At 35.3% G+C, this 22516-nt stretch overlaps 1 protein-coding gene across 2 annotated transcripts in view; it reads left to right on the top strand.

The window, feature by feature from the left end:
• SMC3 (structural maintenance of chromosomes 3) overlaps nt 1-17948 on the top strand; it is a 37204-nt gene extending 19256 nt beyond the window's left edge. The window contains exons 14-29 of one of the 2 annotated variants that reach the window (XM_081541265.1): nt 5009-5109; nt 5290-5389; nt 5995-6155; nt 6463-6604; nt 8229-8379; nt 10348-10500; nt 11753-11904; nt 12680-12838; nt 13456-13563; nt 14072-14180; nt 14809-15056; nt 15139-15351; nt 15672-15863; nt 16017-16194; nt 16800-16906; nt 17541-17948. In XM_081541265.1, the coding sequence (XP_081397391.1) occupies nt 5009-5109; nt 5290-5389; nt 5995-6155; nt 6463-6604; nt 8229-8379; nt 10348-10500; nt 11753-11904; nt 12680-12838; nt 13456-13563; nt 14072-14180; nt 14809-15056; nt 15139-15351; nt 15672-15863; nt 16017-16194; nt 16800-16906; nt 17541-17612 (2346 nt within the window). In that variant the 3' untranslated portion in view covers nt 17613-17948. Of the gene's footprint in view, nt 1-5005; nt 5110-5289; nt 5390-5994; nt 6156-6462; nt 6605-8228; nt 8380-10347; nt 10501-11752; nt 11905-12679; nt 12839-13455; nt 13564-14071; nt 14181-14808; nt 15057-15138; nt 15352-15671; nt 15864-16016; nt 16195-16799; nt 16907-17540 lie in introns of both variants that reach the window. The other variant, XM_081541256.1, reaches the window with a different exon arrangement.
• The last annotated feature ends 4568 nt before the right edge of the window (nt 17949-22516 follow it).

Genomic DNA, 22516 nt, shown 5'->3' with positions numbered 1-22516 from the left:
AATATATTTTAAAATATATTTTTTATGAGTCAGTAACATGTACTTGGACTGTACCCTTAACTTTAAGTGATATCATACAAATCTAAAATGACTATAGTAATTTAAAATTTTTCCATTTTTATATAATGTAATATTCTATCAATGTAGTAACTTACTGCAGAATATATTTTGTTAATACATTGGTGATTTTATAACACTTTCTAAATGAATTAAACATTCACTCTGCATGTTTAGTTAGCATTTTCTTAAAAATTGAAGTAGAAGATAAAATCATTACTTTGAATAAGAAAGATTGTAAATTATTTAAAATTAGAAAGAGAGAAAAATGCTTTCTCAAGTGATACTTGTGGATATATATAGGTGATTGGAAGATGATCGAAGTGGTGAGAAGGGAGTGTGTAGGAAGAAAATATATATATATATATATATTTATTTATATATACACATTCCTAGAAGGAAGCTTTTTACAAGGTCTTCACCGTTGGTATGGTCATTTTATCAGAAAAGTCACTGAAAACATAAAATCTTAAATATGTATACTTATAATATGTGTTTCATGTATAATATTTACATGTATTTATATATAAATATTTAAAGATGTGTATGCTTATGTACTAGTCTTTATTTCTAGACATTTGTTAAAGAGCATCTTTGGGTTCACAGCAAAATTGAGAAGAAGGTATACAGATTTCCCATATACTGCCTACCCCCACACCTGAATAGCCTTCTTTATCAACATTCTCCACCAGAATGTATACCAATCTTGATGTAGAACACAAGGTATTTCTTATGAATATGAGTAGTGATTGGCATTCCGAGGGGACTTTAGTATTATGAGCTGCATGTGTAAATACAATTCTCCATAAAGTTGAATGAAAACAATTCAGGATTCAATATAAGATCATATATTGCATTTAGTTGTCATGTTTCTGTTATCTGCTTTAATCTGCATCAGCTCCTCAGTCTTTCCTTGACTTTGTGACTTGACATTTTTAATTACTGTTATAAAGCGTGTGTGTGTGTGTGCTCAGTCGCTCAGTCGTGTCCAACTCTGCGACCCCATGGACTGTGGCCCACGAGACTCCTCTGTTCATGGGATTTTTCAGGCAACAATGCTGGAGTCAGTTGCCATTTCCTCCTCCAGGGAATCTTCCAGACCCAGGGGTCGAACCCATGTCTGCTACCTTGATAGGCAGATCCTTTACCACTGAGCCACCAGTTCAGTTCAGTTCAGTAACTTAGTCATGTCTGACTCTTTGCAACCCCACGGAGTGCAGCACGCCAGGCCTCCATGTCCGCTACCAACTCCTCAAACTCATGTCCATTGAGTCGGTGATGCCATCCAACCATCTCATCTTCCATCGTCCCCTTCTCCTCCCACCTTCAATCTTTCCCAGCATCAGGGTCTTTTCAAATGAGTCAGTTCTACGCATCAGGTGGCCAAAGTGTTGGAATTGCAGCTTCAGCATCAGTCCTTCCAATGAATATTCAGGACTGATTTCCTTTAGGATGGACTGGTTGGATCTCCTAGCTGTCTAAGGGACTCTCAAGAGTCTTCTCCAACACCACAGTTCAAAAGCATCAATTCTTCAGCACTCAGCTTTCTTTATAGTCCAACTCTCACATTCATACGTGACTACTGGAAAAACCATAGCTTTGACTAGATGGACCTTTGTTAGCAAAGTAATGTCTCTGCTTTTTAATATGCTGTCGAGGTTGATCATAGCTTTTCTTCTGAGAAGCGTCTTTTAATTTCATGGCTCCAGTCAGCATCTGCAGTGATTTTGGAGTCCCAAAAAATAAAGTCAGCCACTGTTTCCCCATCTGTTTGCCATGAAGTGATGAGACCAGATGCCATGATCTTAGTTTTCTGAATGTTGAGTTTTAAGCTAACTTTCTCCCTCTCCTCTTTCACTTTCATCAAGAGGCTCTTTAGTTCTTCACTTTCTGCCATAAGGGTGGTGTCATATGCATATCTGAGGTTATTGATATTTCTCCCGGCAATCTTGATTCCAGCTTGTGCTTCATCCAGTCCAGCATTTCTTATAATGTACTCTGCGTATAAGTTAAATAAGCAGGGTGGCAATATACAGCCTTGACTTACTCCTTTCCCGATTTGGAACCAGTCTGTTGTTCCATGTCCAGTTCTAACTGTTGCTTCTTGACCTGCATACAGATTTCTTAGGAGGCAGGTAAGGTGGTCTTGGTATTTCCATCTCTCTAAGAATTTTCCAGTTTGTTGTGATCCACACAGTCAAAGGCTTTGGCATAGTCAATAACGCAGAAATAGATGTTTTTTTGGAACTCTCTTGCTTTTTCAATGATCCAGTGGATGTTGGCAATTTGATCTCTGGTTCCTCTGCCTTTTCTAAATGCAGCTTGAACATCTGGAAGTTCATGGTTCACATACTGTTGAAGCCTCACTTGGAGAATTTTGAGCATTACTTTGCTAGCATGTGAGATGAGTGCAATTGTGGGTAGTTTGAGCTTTCTTTGGCATTGCCTTTCTTTGGGATTGGAATGAAAACTGACCTTTTCCAGTCCTGTGGCCACTGCTGAGTTTTCCACATTTGCTGGCATATCCAGTGCAGCCCTTTCACAGCATCATCTTTTAGGATTTGAAATAGCTCAACTGGAATTCCATCACCTCCACTAGCTTTGTTTTTAGTGATGCTTCCTAAGGCCCACTTGAGTTTGCACTCCAGGATGTCTGGCTCTAGGTGAGTGATCACACCATCGTGATTATCTGGGTTGTGAAGATCTTTATTGTATAGTTCTTCTGTGTATTCTTGCCACCTCTTCTTAATATCTTCTGCTTTTGTTAGGTCCATACTGTTTCTGTCCTTTATTGTCCCACCTTGCATGAAATGTTCCCTTGGTATCTCTAATTTTCTTGAAGAGATCTCTAGTGTTTCCCATTCTGTTGTTTTCCTTTATTTCTTTGCATTGAGGAGGGCTTTCTTATCTCTCCTTGCTGTTCTTTGGAACTCTGCATTCAAGTGGGTATATCTTTCCTTTTCTATTTTGTCTTTCACTTCTCTTCTTTTCACAGCTATTTGTAAGCCCTCCTCAGACAACCATTTTGCCTTTCTGCATTTCTTTATCTTGGGGATGGTCTTGATCCCTGCTACTGCTGCTAAATTGCTTCAGTCGTGTCCAGCTCTGTGCGACCCCATAGATGGCAGCCCACCAGGCTTCCCCGTCCCTGGGATTCTCCAGGCAAGAACACTGGAGTGGGTTGCCATTGCCTTCTCCAATGCATGAAAGTGAAAAGTGAAAGTGAAGTCACTCAGTCGTGTCCAACTCTTAGTGACTCCATGGACTGCAGCCCACCAGTCTCCTCTTGTCCATGGGATTTTCCAGGCAAGAACAGTGGAGTGGCGTGCCATTGCCTTCTCCACTTGATCCCTGCCTCCTGTACAATGTCACGAACCTCCATCCATAGTTCTTAAGGCACTCTGTCAGATCTAATCCCTTGAATCTATTTTGTCACTTCCACTGTATAATCATAAGGGATTTGATCAGGTCAGACCTGAGTGGTCTAGTGGTTTTCCCTCCTTTCTTCAATTTAAGACTGAATTTTCAATAAGGAGTTCATGATCTGGCCACAGCTTCCGGTCTTGTTTTTGTTGACTTATAGAGCTTCTTCATCTTTGGCTGCAAAGAATGTAATCTGATTTCTGTATTGACCACCTGGTGATGTCCATGTGTAGAGTCTTCTCTTGTGTTGTCTTTTTTGGGTGTTAGTTCTAGAAGGTCTTGTAGGCCTTCATAGAACCATTCAGCTTCAACTTCAGCTTCTTCAGCATTACTGGTCGGGGCATAGACTTGGATTACCATGATACTGAATGGTTTGCCTTGGAAACGAACAGAGATCATTCTGTCGTTTTTGAGATTGCATCCAAGTACTGCTTTCTGGACTCTTTTGTTGACTATCATGGCTACTCCATTTCTACTGAGCTACCTGAGAAGCCCATTATAAGGTACATATTATCTATTACCATATGCATTTATATATTAGAGTTGTTTTGCCCATTTAATCCAATTTTTAGTGACTCGTCTTTGTGTTCAAAACTAAATCAGTTTTTTAAAGAAACAACTTTTCCTTGTACTCATATCATCAGTTTATCTAATGATTAATGTAACCAGTCACATAAAAACACAACATACTAGGGAGCAAACAGAACTGATTTTGTAACCATAAACAGCTCAGCTCGTAGGACAAGTGACCAGGAGTAATAGACTACTGGCCAGTGTGCTTTGGACTTTGTCAGGAATGGAAAACAGGTTGATTGAGGTAGTCAGTTATTTGGGAATTTGTTAGTATAGTTTCAGTTGAGATAGCTACAGTCCTATCTTGAAATAAAAGGCATTTTTGTCTTGAGTTTGTGGAAATATCAACCTCAACAGATGCCCTTTTTGAAAAAGCTGGTGCTAAAACAGGGCTTTGCAGTGAGAGGTTTTATTCATTCTTTTTCAAGTTTGAAATTATTTTTCAATATTTCAGTCACATTTAAGTGTATCAAAATGACCACTTGTGAGGGTGAACTCTGTTCTTTATACTGAATAGAGATGATTTTACAGTGCTAATTACATTGTGCAAAAGAGCCTTTTAGTATTTTCTTAAATCTCTTGTGTTCTAGTGTGTGTGTGTGTGTGTGAGAGAAGAGGGGGCCATGTGAAAAGTAGTCACTGCAGTGTTTTCAGAATTTATTAATAAATTTTTTTCTTCTAAAATTCTAGAGTATATATTATAGAAGTAGTAAGGTCATTTATGAACAAATTAATTGTTTTGATACATGTATGTGCTTGTTAAACCATCACCACAGTTAGGATAACAAGCCTATTGATCACCCCAAAATGTTTCCCATACTCCTTGGTAATTCCTCCCTCCCTCCTTCCCTGACGTCTTCCATCGCCTGGTAACAACTGACTTGCTTTGTGTTACTAGGGATTAGTTTGTATGAAATTAGATTTTAAATTTGAATTATTTTTATTTCCATAGAAGCTGGATCAGGATCTTAATGAAGTCAAAGCTCGAGTTGAAGAACTGGACAGAAAATACTATGAAGTAAAAAATAAGAAAGATGAATTACAAAGTGAAAGAAAGTTAGTATAGACTAAAGTATGCCTTAATATTTTTGAGTAATGCTAGTTACTGGCTGTTAAATGGTCTTTAAGTTATAAATTAACTATAGAAGTTTAATTTCAGTCTTCCCTCAACATTGTATACTGTTTCAATATTGTCTTAATTTTAAAATTGAAGACAGTCTATTTTTTATTGATTAGTTACTTGTGGAGAGAGGAGAATGCAGAACAGCAGGCACTTGCTGCTAAAAGAGAAGATCTTGAAAAGAAACAGCAACTTCTTAGAGCTGCAACAGGAAAGGTGGGTAGGTTCTTTCATTACCTCAGTTTGCATTGAGTCAGTTATTACTGCACAAGAATTTATTAGCTTTCAAGAGAAGAGTGCAAATTACTTATAAATATGAAATATTGGATATCATTTAAGCACCCATGCGATTAAAAATAGCACTTTTGATTTCTAGATGAAAGGTCCATTTTTAATGGTAATGTCATAAAACAGAATCCATAATACAAGGTGTTACACGTAGTTGACATATTTCAAGGGAGTTGACCTATTGTTGGAGAGGCTGTTTAATCTGTGGTATATTTTTTATTTTTAAAAGTATAGTTGATTTACAGAGTTGTATTAGTTTCAGGTATTCAGCAAAGTGAATCAGTTGTACATATAAGTATATCCACTCTTGTTTTAGATTCTTTGTTCATATAGGGCATTACTGAGGATAGAGCAGAGTTCCCTGTGCTGTACAGTGGGTTCCTGTTAGTTGTCTGTTTTATATATAATTGTGTATATGTCAATCCCAATCTCCCAATGTGGTATATTTTTTTTTAATGTATAGAGTAATGGGGGCATTTTATATCAGCGGGAGTGCCATTAGCAATATTTTACTATTTTTTGCTTCTGAACAGGCCATTTTAAATGGAATAGATAGCATAAATAAAGTGCTAGACCACTTCCGTCGAAAAGGAATAAACCAGCATGTTCAAAATGGCTATCATGGTATTGTGATGAATAACTTTGAATGTGAGCCTGCTTTCTACACATGTGTGGAAGTCACTGCTGGAAACAGGTTAGATTTTTTTTGCTTGATGTTTTTGAGTTTTTAAAGAAAAGAGGGAATAAGAGTAACCTAAGAAACAACTTTTTGTTGTTTAAATATATCCTGTTTTATTTAATATTCCAGTTAAAGACGTCGATGCTAAGTGTTTGTCCCTAGTTGTAGAAAAACTAGAACTTCTCCTTTTTGTACTTTCTCTCCCTCCATTGGAATTTTCTGAGTAGCCCTCCCCAAACAAATTGGATTGCACAGAAAAAAGTAACTTGTTTGCTTAAATGTTTAAAGCACTTTGGACCTATCTCGTTCTCTTTACATGTAGGTTATTTTATCACATTGTTGATTCAGATGAAGTCAGCACGAAGATTTTGATGGAGTTTAATAAAATGAATCTTCCTGGAGAGGTTACTTTCCTGCCTCTTAACAAGTTAGATGTAAGGGATACTGCCTATCCTGAAACCAATGTGAGTTGATGTGTGTTAAAGTCTGTCTTTCAATAAGTTTTTTTCTTGGTTTAGCACATGCTAGTGCACAACAAGCACTATACACTGTGGTTCCCATGGTCTGTGAGGTAAACATTCCTTTCTTACCATAAAGGATAGTTAATGCTGGATGAGGGAAGGAAGGAAGACAGAGGTCATGGCCATGACCACTGCAAAATGTGCAAAGTGTTGCAAAGTGTTAAAATACATCAGTACAGGATATTCTGAGAGTGTAACTCAAGGAGACAAAGTTAAGATTTAATAATTGGAGAAGAATTCCCTGAGGAAGTATCATTTAAAGTAAATAAGATTTCTGAATATTCTTTTTTTAAAACGGCTTATAAATTAGATTAAAAATATCTAGCAAGATGATAGGCTTTGAAAGCATAATGTTGCTCTTGTTATTATTAGCTGGTATGCTTTTTAACAGATTAAAAATATTACCTAGACATCGTCCTTGATAAAAATCTAATTGCTTTGTGGTGTTTGGCTTCAGAATGTTGATGGTAGTAGCAGTTATTTCAATGTTTTTTAAGGTTAAAGCTAAAACCCTGGGAGAATGATCTACAGTTGAAGAGGAACAGTGAGAATCTTATGAGCTATTTAAGTGGTCTAGCTTTTTCTTTTAAATCTACAAATTATCTCAAGTTTTGAGGAGTAGAAATTGAGTCATGAATGTGATGTGTGAGTGAAGCAAGTCACGAAAGAATGCATATAGTGTTGTTCCCTTTACAATACCTGAACAAAAGTAATCCTAGATGATAGAACTACAAGTGCAAAGAAGTGATTACCGCAAAATTACAGGAGTGGTCATCACCAGCAGGTAACCATTGGCGATAACCACTATGGTTAGAAGAGGGCTACACTCATGACCTCTGGGTTTTATAGTAGCGTTTTGTTTCTTGTCCTGCATGGTGGTTATATTGGTGTTTGCTTTGTAATTATTAATTTAAGCTTAACATATTTCTTGCTTTTTTTCTGTATGTAGGATGTATTTCCTAATGTAAAAATTCAATTCTGCCAGTTGAGAGAGAAAAAAAGGAAAATAAATGTTACCTGAGAAAATATTTTTCTGAGTATCTAGCTAGGTTATATGTGTGTCGATTATTAGATGAAAATAAAATGAAAATATTTTGAGAATATGCTACTAGTTTATATTTGTCCCTTCTGTGTGACGGATGCTACCCTAAATGTTTCACATTTATAACTTGCTTAATCTTAACAACTTTGTGAGGAAGGTACTGTTGTTATTGTAGTTCTATAGATGAGTACACAAGGTAAGCAACTTGTCCAGAGCACACAGCTGAGAAGCAAAACTGAGATTTGACCTTGAGCAGTCTGGCTCCAGAGCCACTGAGCTCTTTATCACTGTACTCTGAAAACCTCTGTACTATTGAAAACCTGGATGACTTACATGAATACAATTTCCAGGACATTTCAGTAGAAAGATTTTTCTCACTTGTTCAGTATAAAAATCAACAGTTTTGAAATGTAAAAGCATTTTGTTTATTTGTATTTCAGAAAAATGTAATTTACAATTCTGATAACACATTTTAATTAATTTTGTTGTGATTTCTTTGCTTGCTAACAACATACTCATTTTTAGGATGCTATTCCTATGATAAGTAAATTGAGGTACAATCCCAGATTCGACAAAGCTTTCAAACATGTATTTGGAAAAACACTTATTTGTCGTAGTATGGAAGTTTCAACCCAGTTGGCCCGTGCTTTCACTATGGACTGCATTACCTTGGAAGGTTTGTAATAGTAATTAATTAGCTTTGAACAAATAAATTCCTTTAAAAGTGTTTGAAAATTCATGTCCAGTTACTTCTCATTTTTAAATCCTGTTGGTTTATTCAAGTCAGAATTGAAACAAAGTCAACACTTGATGTTTAATGGGTGTCTCATAAGTGTAATCATTTAATGCATAGTAGAATTTCTTAACCTTATTGGCACCATGGACTTGGTTTGGTGAAGCCTCTGGCACCTTTCTCAAAAATTTTTTAAATGTATAAAACAAAATACTTTGTTTGGATCACCAAAGAAACCAGTTGGCATGGTTATCACAGTATTTCTAGAAATATGACATAATCATTTATTCTTTAAGATATTAAAAATGAGATTTAGCAGTGGACCTCCTGAATTGAATTTTGAGTGAAGGTTAAGAACCTCTGGTATATAGGTTCACTTGTCCTCCTTTTCTGTTTTTTTTTCCCCTGTATGTTTACAGGGAAGCATACACAGTTTCAGTATAGCACAGTTCTCCTGTTTTCCTCCCACCCCCAGAAATTTACTTTTTCAAAGAAATTCTTGTGTTCTGTCTTCATTTTTTTCATTCTTGTTTCTATTCTATTTGCAGCAGTGATTTCCAGCATCCTGTCCTCCAGGTCACTTAGCCATTCTTCTGCATCAGTTATTCTGCTATTGATTCCTTCTAGTGTATTGTTCATCTTGTTTGTTCTTTAGTTCTTCTAGGTCTCTGGTAAACATTTCTGCATCTTCTCAGTCTTTGCCTCTGTTCTGTTTCTGAGATTCTGGATCATCTTGACTATCATTCTGAGTTCTTCTGGGAAGATTACCTCTCTCCACTTCATTGGTTGTTTTTCTGGGGTTTTCTTTTGCCCCTTCATCTGGGACAAAACCCTCTGCTTTTTTCATCCTGGTTAACTTTCTGTGATGTGGTTTTGGTTTTAGCCGCTGCAGGACTGGTTCTTCTTGCTTCTTCTGTCTGCCCTCTCAAAAATCTTTTGTGTTCTGGATTTGTCTTACTGCTTCCTCTTTACTAGGTTAGGTTAAGCATTCTTGGTGTGACTGATGTGTACTTCTTACTGCATCACTTTGTGTCCCACTGTTAGTGATACCAGGTTTGACCACCAGCAGATCTTGGTTGTAAAGGTACCTTTTTCCCTTTGTAAGTAATAAATGATATGTGGGATTATCCTTGAAGGACACGTGAATATAAGGTTCCCCCAAAAGTTTTTTGCCAATGGCTTAGCATCCTTTGGTGACCCTTGCCTGACTTGGTTAATACATTGAGGGTTTCAAAATGATCATTCTAAAATTCTGTGATTGCTTCTATATTTATTAGCTGTCACTTTTCTGTAAAGAAAAGCCCCCTCCTTTTTTCCTTTTTATGTATTGCTGTGATTCATGGATTTTTTTTTATTATTCAGTGCATTACCAAATTGCCATTATTATTATTATTATTTTTTTTTAAATGTGTTTATTCCTTGTGTTGGCTGTGCTGGGTGTCCACTGCTGCCCAGGCCGTCTCAGTCGCAGCAGCTGGGGCGGCTTCTCCTGTGGAGCAGGGGTGCCAGGGTGCAGCAGCTGCAATAGTTGTGGATCCTAAGCTCAAGAGCACAGGCTCAATAGTTGGGACTTAGTTGATCCCCAGCACATGGGATCCTCCTGGATCAGGGATCGAACCCGTGTCTCCTGCATTGGCAGGTGAATTCTTTACCACTGAGCCACCAGGGGAGCCCGCCATTATTATTTTTGATTTTCATATTTCCCTAGTTATGGCCATTGGGAATTTAAGCACAGGTGTTAATATTGTAAAACAACATTTTTTCTGGGGTGGCTTAAACTCCCAACTTTTAAGTTCTTATTAAATAGGTAAAACCTTTAGATTAATCTAGTTGTCTGATTATGAATCAATTTATTGTTGAATAAACAAGTTGTTATACAGAATTACTGATTTTCTTATGTTTTATTAATAGGTGACCAAGTTAGTCATCGAGGTGCTTTGACTGGAGGCTATTATGATACAAGGAAGTCTAGACTTGAATTACAAAAAGATGTTAGAAAAGCAGAAGAAGAACTTGGTGAGCTTGAAGCAAAGCTCAATGAAAATCTGCGCAGAAATATTGAAAATATCTTTTTGTCTTGTGTTGCTGTAGAGAAAGAACTGTGTTTTGGTTGGAATATAGAGTCTTTTGAGTGTTAGATGTGTTTTCACATATACAGTGGGGGGAAATATCCCATGTGTTTTATTTTGACTTTTATTTAAGCTTGTGTAGTATGTCCATTTAACTTCCGAAAACAGGGAGAAAACTAAAAATCATTGTAATATCCTTTGCTTAGCTGTTAAATAGTTAATGGCAATGAGTGTATTTCTGAGAGAAAAGAACCTGAGGAACACAGAAATTTAAGATTGTAAAGGGAGCTGAGGAGGATTCGTCAGACAATCATAGGAAGAAAACCAGGATAGGGTTTCAATGGAAGAAGAGTGGGCAGTATCAGGAATGCCGCATATTACATAGAAGTTAAATATATAAGGATTGAAAAATGTCTATTAGGGGTTATTATCTTGAGTTTCAGATTTAGTATTAGTGGAGGAAATGTCCTTCAAAATGCAAGTCTTAGTAACCATGGTTCTTTAAGTTCTTTCAGATAAAAATGGTGTTCTGTGAAAAGTGACTAGTTCGGCTCACAACTAAAACAGTTGTGCATGTCCATTTTCTTAAAATAACCATGGTATAAGGCAAAAGTGCTTTGTGTATATACCTTGCATTATGTCACACAATATTAAATACAGGTACTCAAGCAGTGAAAATAATTATTTTTACTGTTTCATTAGGATATTTTTATTGAAACTGGCATTTTAAAAATTGTGAGTGTATAGCTTCTCTGTCATCAGTTGGAAGCAAAAGCACAGAGAAGAAGGTAAATAAACATCTTAGCTTTGACCTTGCATACTTTGAGACCTGCTCAAATTTGGAAGATTTGAGCACAGAGCCTGGGAAAATATATGAAGCCTCTTCTTCACGTCTAACTCTTATATAGTGCTTTAAGCATAATAGCTTATATAGTAAATACTTGCTGAATGAAAAAAATATATATTTTAAAATGTGTATCATTTAGCTTCCTTTAGGGCTTTCCCATGGTTTTATTTATTTATTTATTTTGTATAGCAGTTGGTAAAATAGTTTGTATGTTATTTTGAGAGAGAAGTGGGTTAAAATGTTTAAAGCTTCTTTTATGACTGAACAGACTTGACATAGTATTTAATTCTGCGTTGTTACGGTACTTAAATTTGGGGAAATAGCTTAATCTAGGGATAAAGAAAAGGTAGGGGATACAAGTTAATAGGCACTGAAGAGAATTTTCCTTAGCCTTGTATATGGATTAATAATGAAATTGATCAGCTGATGAACCAAATGCAGCAAATAGAGACTCAGCAAAGGAAATTTAAAGCATCTCGAGATAGCATATTATCAGAAATGAAGATGTTAAAAGAGAAGAGGCAGCAGTCAGAGAAAACCTTTATGCCCAAGGTTCGTAAGTATGCTTTTTTAAAATATATTTAATTATATAGATTTGGGGTAGACTATATATTGTGTAGGTTATATAGCATATACATTATGTTCCATTTTCATTTAGGCCCATACTTTGTGTATCTGCATGTATCTTTATCACACTTTTACTCATGTGAGTGCTCAGGAGTCTACTTTTCTAGGGCAAATTCAGATTTTCCAACTTCATTAAGCAAGTAGGCATTTTGTGCCATGGCATAAAAGTATTGTCCGATAGTCAGCCAGGTATCATTTGTGTCTGTAATGCTATTTATGGATTTATTTGATTGCATTTTGTCCAAATTATATTAAAATGAGTTAGAAAGTGAACTGTTACTGCTATTACAAATGATAATATCCATTGGTCTCATAAACATCAACAGTTTTGACAAAAACTACTAATTTTATACATCAATTATACTAAAACAACAAAGTTAAAAATGTATATACCCACAATTAGACCATCCTAACATTCTAGCAACTTCTTTCTGTTCTTATGAACATGCATAATGATTTTTATATAGTTTGACCATGAATATGATGTCTTCCACACATCCTGCAAAACACTGCATCTTGAATGTTTTTCTTGTTGCTGCAGAGTTCTGATTATCAAATGTAATGGGCATCTGATATTTAATTGAGATAATATTATTTAAGCTTACTTTAATATCAAATATAGATGGTCTTCAATTTTTCACTACTGTAAGTGATACACTGACTAATACCGTTACTAATAAATGGAAAATCTGTCACATAGCAACGTAGCTTACAAAGTTTGGAGGCAAGTTTGCATGCTATGGAGTCCACCAGAGAATCACTGAAAGCAGAACTGGGAACTGATTTGCTTTCTCAACTTAGTCTGGAAGATCAGAAGAGAGTAGATGCACTGAATGATGAAATTCGTCAGCTTCAGCAGGCAAGTACAGTTGACAGAAAAAAAATTTTGTTGGTAATCAGCTGTTGTGAAAAGTGTCTTTCTTGCTAGTAAAGGAGTGTGAAAGAGATTATTGAGAAAATATAAGACTTATTAGACTTCCAGTATCCATTAAAGTAAATGAGATTTTTAGTAAGTTTTCCTAAACCTTATGCTAGGATTGTATAAGAAATCTTTATTTTCTTTCATCTTATTTAATGCTTGTTTGTCATTAGTAAAATCGAGCTTGTTAGCTTTGCTGTATTTATTGATCTGACCACCTTTACATATTTAAAAATACTGTTTTGATTAAACATTTTAATAACATTTGATTCTTAAATATAGATGTAAATAATTAACACTAAATTCAAAAAGTGAAAAGCAGGAAAAGAAAAATATTTTTGGTAGTATGCCTTATAAAAAGAACCAGGCACAAAAATAGCCTTCTGGATAGATAAGAGAGTAGATGAAGAAAATAAAGATCTTTTTGGAAAGGTATAAAACTCTTGTTTCAGCTCATTTGAACACAAGTAATTGAGACAACAGATTAACAGCATTCCTGTATGTGAAATGTGCATGCCTATGTAGACAAACAATTTTGTTTTTCTTTTTTCTTCTAGGAAAACAGACAACTACTGAATGAAAGAATTAAATTAGAAGGTATTATTACTCGAGTAGAGACTTACCTCAATGAGAATTTGAGAAAACGCTTGGACCAAGTAGAACAGGTATGTTCTCTTTTGATGGTTTCTTGATGAGCATAACCTTTTGAAAATGCTTGTGTGAGAGGCTCTGATTTAGAGTATGGACTCTGGAGACAGAAGGACTAGCAGTCTGACTATCTGCCCTGGCGTGGAGATCCCACACTGCCACCTAGTGTACTGTGTTGCTCAAGTCATTCGCTATTTCTAAGCTCCAGTTTCCTCTTGTGTGAAATAAGCATAGCAGTATGTTTTGTGTGATTATCTGGCACATTCGAGGTACTCAGTTAATATTAGTTACGAATATTTTCTCAGTAGTAGTCAGATGCTAAGAAATTTTTTAGTCATTAATCTTTTTTCCTGCTTGATGGATACCTTAAGTATTTACAACTATTTGAAGTATGTTTTTTGGTTTCCTTAAGTGTTTATTCAAACATATCAACAATTATATAAACATTGGCAGTCATACCATTTTGAAACTAACAAAATTCATATTTTTATGGCTTAATGCTCCTGTGTTCCTTTTGTGTTATAGGAACTCAATGAACTGAGAGAAACAGAAGGGGGTACTGTTCTCACTGCTACAACCTCAGAACTTGAAGCCATCAATAAAAGGGTGAAAGATACCATGGCACGATCAGAAGGTGAATTTTTATTTTGTAAAAATGTTTTTGGTATCTAGTTAAATTAGCTTATTCATCTTATAAGACTGTGTATTACAAAATGAAATAGGCAAAAGCATGTACCAGAAGTTTTCGTCGTAAACAGTTTCTAGTGAACAGAGTTTAGAGTGTTGATTATAAATAGTCACCTTCATTTTATTGAAATGTTTGTGACAGTTTTTAAGAGACCATACATTATTAGTTTCATTGACTAAAGCATGGAATAGTTGAATCAAGTTTCTTGACACTTAATTGCTGAGAAGAAAATTATTTTAGGTTTTTATAAACATTGAATAATAAAAACTTTATATATGAATGGCTTGTGTACACTCCCAGTTTTATTCTGAATTCTTTCATAAACTTTCACAGGAAAATTTAAACCTATTTATTTTGATAGATTTGACCATTAAAATCTTTGATCAGATAACAGTCTGGCCTTAAAATAGGTGTTACGGGGAATTCCCTGGCTATCCAATGGTTAGGACTCCCTGCTTTCATGCCAAGGATCTAGGTTCAATCCCTGGTCGGGGAACTAAGATCTCGCAAGCGGCATGCCTTTACCAGAATAAAATAAGTGTTATGGCCTAATTTGGTTTTCCCCCCATTTTAGATTTGGACAATTCCATCGATAAAACAGAAGCTGGAATTAAGGAGTTGCAGAAGAGTATGGAGCGCTGGAAAAATATGGAAAAAGAACACATGGATGCTATAAATCATGATACTAAAGAACTAGAAAAGATGACAAATCGACAAGGCATGCTGCTGAAGAAGAAAGAAGAGTGTATGAAGAAAATTCGAGAACTTGGATCACTTCCTCAGGAAGCATTTGAAAAATATCAAACACTGAGCCTCAAACAGGTAAATCTAGTTGGTTTTAAATATGAAATCTCATTGCAAATTTCCCTACATGTGAGTTTATGTGTTTTTTTTCTCTTTATAGTTGTTTCGAAAACTTGAACAGTGCAACACAGAATTGAAGAAGTACAGCCATGTTAACAAAAAAGCTTTAGATCAGTTTGTAAATTTCTCGGAGCAGAAAGAAAAGTTAATAAAGCGACAAGAAGAGTTGGACAGGGGGTACAAATCAATCATGGAACTGATGAACGTACTTGAACTTCGAAAATACGAAGCTATTCAGTTAACTTTCAAACAGGTATGTTTCTGCTTGTAGTTAATACACAAACTAAAATCTTCAGATACTCAGTTTATCGTTCAATTTGTAAAGATTTTAAAGCTTTTATTCCACTGATAATTGTTCTAATATTTTTTTAATAATAATTATATAAAATATATTTCTAATAATAATTGTTCTAATATTATCCAGTATTAAACAACTCTTAAAAGGATCCAATCTGTTATTCTTGTTAACATTAAAAAATAAAAATATTTTTGATTGCTTTGAAATAATTTTTGTCTTTGTTTTTAAAAGTACATATTCCATTTGACACCTGTTTATATATGATTCATTTTAAGGTATCCAAAAACTTTAGTGAAGTATTCCAGAAGTTGGTCCCTGGTGGCAAAGCTACTTTGGTGATGAAGAAAGGAGACGTGGAAGGCAGTCAGTCTCAGGATGAAGGAGAAGGGAGTGGTGAAAGTGAGAGGGGCTCTGGATCACAAAGCAGTGTCCCGTCAGTTGACCAGTTCACTGGAGTCGGAATTAGGGTAAAATAACTTTATATTCAATTTTCCCGAGAGCATTATCATAGTGGAATATTTTGCAAATCTTAAATTGGTGCACTGTATGCAATTCAATTTTAAGAGATGACGGTGATTTTACCCCTTTGAAATATTAACACTAATTAAATATTTTCTTAGGTGTCATTTACAGGAAAACAAGGTGAAATGAGAGAAATGCAACAGCTTTCGGGTGGACAGAAATCCTTGGTAGCTCTTGCTCTGATTTTTGCCATTCAGAAATGTGACCCGGCTCCTTTTTACTTGTTTGATGAGATTGACCAGGCTCTGGATGCTCAGCACAGAAAGGCTGTGTCAGGTACAGTTTTGGCTTCATAGCTTCATAGTAACTTACTAGAAATGATAGCTTGCCTCTTTTATCATATATTTCTTGCTGCCTGAGGTATCTGGGGAGACTAGAGAGGATATTATTCAATAAACAAAATAATTTCTCTTTTAACAAAGTTTTTGAAATTTAATATTAGACTACAAAGTTTAGTTCTATGAGAAACATGAAATAATTGAAAATCCAACCCCAGTTAAGCTTTTATACAAACGTCTCTCCTTTTAAAACTAGTTTTTCATAAACAGATTTGATTCTGTGTTTAAATAATCTATACCTGATCTTTAGTTAAGTTCAAAAGATATTGGGGAAGTGGGTAGTAGGAAAAGGTTGCTTTTGGTTTTTCTGGATGAGAGAAATTTACTTTGCTCTGACATTATTTCTAATCCTATGTTAGAAAATGCTGCTTTATATTCTGTAACTAAGATATCAGTGTTAAAGATTTAAACAAGTTGATGCTTTCTGTAGATGTATGCAAACAGGCAGTTTTAAATTTTTAGGTAAGAGTAAAGATCATTGCTTTTAAAATTTTTTGTTCTACTGAGAAAACGGTTTTATTAAATTACTCTTTCTTTTTACAGATATGATTATGGAGCTTGCTGTACATGCTCAATTCATTACAACTACTTTTAGGCCTGAACTGCTTGAGTCAGCTGACAAATTCTATGGTGTGAAGTTCAGAAATAAGGTAAATTTTTTTTACATGAAGTTTAAGTTCATGTAGTATTTAATCCATTGTATCTGTTGAATTCTTTTTTTGTTGTTACTCAAGTCATGAGAAAAAATTCAGAAACTTGTTGCTTATCTGATGATGTCTTTGTAAAGAAAAACTTAAAATGTTTATGAAGCTTATCTGGGGTCTTTTTTTGGGCATTCATTGCATAGTTTTATTTTCATTGGCATTAAGAGACATTATCCTCCTCTCTAGTCTATTTAGTGCTTATTTATGCACAGTCTTTAACATTTACATACATTGATTTATATTTGGTTAGACAACACGGCTATTCCAGGTGTTTTCAGCCTTTAGTTCTTTGAAATAGCAAAGTAATAAAAACTGAACAAAAATGTGGTTCAGATATTTAGACGTTAGTACTTATTTGTACCTTCAGAGCATTAAAATGCAGAATATTTTTTAAACTTGTGCGTTGAACAAACGGCATTAAAATAAGGGTTTTATCAGTCAGTGTTTTAGAGTCAGTTGACTTGAAATATGAAATTTATAGGTAATTGGCTGTATTTTTAAAATATTACCATATCCAATGGGAACACTGATAAATTTGTTTACAATTTAACAGATTCTGTTTTTAATGTTTATTCTTCAGGTTAGTCATATTGATGTGATCACAGCAGAGATGGCCAAAGACTTTGTAGAAGATGATACCACTCATGGTTAATTGGAAAATACTGCCCATTGGTCTGGAAAATGTGTATAGTAATATGATCCTTTTACCCAGGAACTGTAAATTTAAACCTAAATATCTGGTCATTATTAATAGTTTTCAGGCTTAGAGTATACATAGTCCTTTTATATTTCTGTCATTGTATTTTATAACATACTCTGTAATGTTACATTTCTATTCATAGTTTAAGGATTTTATTTCCCACACAACTTTTTGTAAAGTGTTCTCCTGTTTTAAATCTTTTAAAATGTGCTAAATATTCTTTCCTAATTATTTTACCAAGTGTATTGCCTCTTTTTATAGCTTCAATTAAATAATTGGTTTTATGACTAACTGTTTTATATGGCTTTTTATTTATAGTTGTATGATTCGAAACAAATTTCTCTTAAATATCTGCCTTTTGTTTTGCTTAAGAAAAGATCTGCCTTCCCCTAAAAGAAGATTTTTAAAATATGGTTTAATATTCTGTTGAATTTCAACATGATTCGTAATCCTGGCTGCTTTTTAAATCCATGGAGGGAGCTTTTAAAAATGTAACACCGCTTGAGTCTTTCTCTAGACCATTTGAATCCAAATCTCTAAGGGATAGAGTCTTGGTTAATGTTAATTCTAAAGTTCTGTAAGGTGATCCTGATCCTCAGTGAGGATTAGAAACCCTGCTATAACTCAATGTAACTGTCCTTTAAAGAGCATTTTTAATTTAAAATGGCAGTGTGTTTAATAGAAGTTAGGAAGAGTATCCAAGAAATTGAGCTGTAAAAGTTGTCCCTCCAGATAAGTAAATAGTTTGGAAAACCCTGTTATTGGAACATTGGTCTTTTCCCAAAGGAGAGCTTTGTTGTTTATTGTGTTTTTAAATTGCTTATTGAGGTAATTCACACACCATAACATTCACCCTTCAAAATAGTATGGCGCAATTCAGTGCTTTTTAGTTTATTCACAGAATTGTACAACCATCTGTACAATCAAATTTTAGAGCATTTCAGTTACCCCAAAAGTAACACTGTACCAATCAGCAGTCACTCTACATCTCCCTTTCCTCTTATTATTCCCCTGGCAACCACAGATTTATGTTTCATACTATGGATTTGCCTATTCTGGACATTTCATGTAAATGGAATTATACAATATAGGACCTTTTGTGACTAGCTTCCTTTATTTAGCATGTTTTCAAGGTTCATCTGTGGTGTAGCACATACCAGTATTTGGTTCCATTTTATTGCTGAATAATATCCCATTGTATGATTATACAGTTTGACTCATGAACAACATTTGTTTGACCTGGTCAGGTCCGCTTATACTTGGATATTTTCTCAATATAGTTACCTGTATTTTCATTTTATGGTTCTTTAAGTATGAGGATAAAGTTTGTATTCATAATATATGGAATCAAAAGATATAGAGTTTGAGTCCTCATTCTATCCAAACTGTTTTGAGTTTCCTGCCCTTGGGTGAGTCATTTATCATTTCCTTTGTTTTTGAGGCAAAGATAGCATTACTTGAATTTTCAGCTCTAAGGGGAAGTCAGTACCCCTAACCTTTATATTGTTCAAAGGTCAGCTGTGTACTGCGTTGTTTAATCATTCATTAGTTGGACATTTGGGTTGTTTCTACCTTTTGGCTATTATAAATAATGCCTCTTTAAACATCTATGAACAAGTTTTTATGTGTTTTCATTTTTCTTGGGTATTTACCTAGGGTTAGAATTGCTGGGTCATGTGGTATGTTTAATATTTTGAGGAACTGCCAAACTTTTCCAAAGGAACTGTACCATTTTATATTTCTACCAGTAATTTATGAGGGTTCTGATTTTTCCATATCCTCACCAACACTTAATCTTTTTTTGCTATAGCCATTCTTGTGTGAAGTGGTATCTCATTGTGGTTTTAATTTGCATTTTCCTGATGACTAATGATGTTAAGCACCTTTTTATGTACTTACTGGTCATTTATGTGTCATCTTTGGTGAAATGTCTGTTCACATCTTTTGCTCATGTTTAAATTCTGTTAACTCGTATTCTTACTATAGAATCATAGATTACATTATTATAGGATACTAATAACAGAAGTGGGAGTTTTATATATATTCTGGATACAAAAGTCCATTGTCAGGTGTGTGACCTGCAGATATTTTCTCCCAGCCCTTGTCTTTTTACTTTCTGAATGATATCTTTTGACGCATAACATTTAAAAGAAATAAACTCATTTGTCCAGATTTCCACTTAAGGAAATTTCCACCTAAGGCCTCCAGTCAGATTGGATTAGGGCCCACTCTTTCCAGCCTTATTGTAACTTGATCACCTCTTTAAAAATCCTATCTCCAAAATAGTAGTGATATTTGGAGGTAGTGGGGTTGGGACTTAAGTGTGTACATTTGCTCGTGGGGGTTGGGGGGATACAATACAGTGTGTGCAAGAGACACAGGTTTGATCCCTGGGTCAGGAAGATCCCCTGGAGTAGAAAATGGCAACCGCTCCAGTATTCTTGCCTGGAAAATTTCCATGGACAGAGGAGCCTGGTGGGCTACAGTCAATGAGCCCACAAAGAGTTGGACACAACTGAGTGAGTGAGCGCACACACATACAGTAGGTTGTTATAGTTTGACCATAATATAACTGATCTTCCTAAGAGAGAATTTGGTTTAAGAAACAGAATTCTAAGACCCCATTTAAAGGATTATGTAAGCACAGTATCCTTCTAACATTCCTAAAATGTTTCTTAAGCATGTCCCCAGGAATACTCATTATGAGTCACCTATGGACATTGAAGAGCCGACTGATTGGAAAAGTCCCCAGCATCAGGGAAAGGTTGAGGGCAGGAGGAGAAGGGAGCAACAAAAGTTGAGATGGTTGGATGGCATCACCGACTTAATGGATATGAGTTTGAGCAAAGTCTGGAGATAGTGAAGGACAGGGAAGCCTAGCGAGCTGCAGTTCATGGGGTCGCAGAGTCGGACACGACTGAGCGACTGAACAACAACAAATGGAGAGTGAAATGGTATATAGTTTATGATCTGTAACTCTGTCCTGATATAATCAAGCCTCCATAGTAAAGAATTTGGTGGGGATGTTACATGCATGGCATCATTCTAGAACTTGCTAATAATCTTAAGCATCTCCTCAAGAGTATAAATGAGACTTCAGTGAATTTATAACAGTAAGCACCTACATAGTGAAACAATATAAATGTAAAACCCATTTTCCTTTCTATAGCTCATCATAAATTTTTATATTTATTTTTGTAATTTTTTGGTCTCCTTACACACCTTACAGGATCTTAGTTCCCTGACCAAGGATTGAACCTGGGCCCCTGGCGTAGAAGGGTGGAGTCCTAACCAGTGGACCACTAGGGAGCTCCTCATAAGTTATTAATTCTTAATGAAAATGAACAGAAAAATGGGAAAATCTGAAATACTTGGCTAACCCAGAAACTTAGAGGAAGGGCAGAAATTCACCAAAGGAATTAGCCAGCGATTCGTAAATCTAAAAAGAGTTTCTCTTCTGATTTTTCCACTCTGAGATTTTACTAATATTATTATTTACAAAGTACTAATAGATTTGAAGAGTGTGTATATTACATGTAGTTTTGAAGAATATGGCATTTTTAAGTCACCTTACCAGCCAGACTTACACAATTAACATTTTTGGGCATTTCCTTCAAATTTTCATGCAAAATTTTATGGTTAGGTTTATACTGGGTATATAATTTTATATTCTGAACTTTTCAGTTAGTAATACAATATGAAATATTCCTCTTTAATCTCTTCAGAAACAAAATTTTAATAGCCACAAAATTCTGTCAGAAGTAGCCTAATCTACTTAAATATCTCCTATTGGATGCTTAGATTGTTTCAGCAACAGTGCCAAAAACAAAACCCCCAAAATGAGCATTTTTACCCAGAACCCTGGAAATTAATTTTCTCAAGATAGCTTTTTGTTTAATTTTTACACCTTTTTTTAAACACAGAAAATATGGAATTATTAGCTCTTTGTCCTCCCTGGTTAACTGAAAATAAAGGAGCCATTTTGTACAGTGTTGATTGGTCCTCTACATTATACCCACTAACAGATTTCAAAGGGTGAGTCACCACCATCTTTGTTTAACCAAAACCTTTTCCCTCCCTATCTGTCTCCCCTTTTCTTTAGCCCTCACCTATTTGGGTACACTCTGATCTCTGTCTCCCTGAATGTCCTAGGGGGCTGGGTCACTCCTGGCTGCCAGTCTTCTGCATGAAAGAAGCCAGTGTTGCTCCATAAATCTGCCACCTTGTGGCACTAGAGACAGAATCTCCTGGGTGTAAGAGACCTTGTAGCAGCCAGTAACTGCACAGAGATACGAGGCAGCATAGAGATTAGGTTTTCAAGGAGAACATGGGTATGTTTATGTGGATATATTTACTCTCCCAAGTCATCACATTGGCTGGTATAAGTCTGTTAGCATTTGAATGTTATCTTTTATGGATTCTGTATGGTTCAGACCAGTGTCTGATGTTGCTTACATAATACACAGTCAAGTGTGTGGTGATAGCAAATCCAGCCTTAGTCTCCTAAGTATGAAATTTTTCCTTCATTAAAAACGATGGTTATATAGACTGGTAAGACAGAAGTACATATAGGTGAGAGAGAGAGAAAAAAACCTTAGAAAATTGAACTTGAAGAACATGGATGTGAGAACAAATCATTTGGAGCTAAGGCCACAGAAGTGGTTATTGTGTAACATAGTGAAAGGATCATGTCACTTCTAAGGCAGAAACTTCTGCTAGGAGAGGTTTTCTTTTTAAAACAGGAATCTGTCATACCACCTCAGAATTAGAAATAATGATTGTGTAAGATTTTTGGTAAGATTGAGGTTTGCCGCAGCTGTGCTTCGTTCCTGATATTCTAAATTCCAAATTAGTTC

The sequence above is a fragment of the Giraffa tippelskirchi genome, chromosome 2 (genome assembly GCF_054371585.1).
Source record: "Giraffa tippelskirchi isolate mGirTip1 chromosome 2, T2T-mGirTip1v1.2.pri, whole genome shotgun sequence".
Taxonomy (NCBI): Eukaryota; Metazoa; Chordata; class Mammalia; order Artiodactyla; family Giraffidae; genus Giraffa; species Giraffa tippelskirchi.
This window is presented reverse-complemented; position numbering and strand designations above follow the sequence as displayed.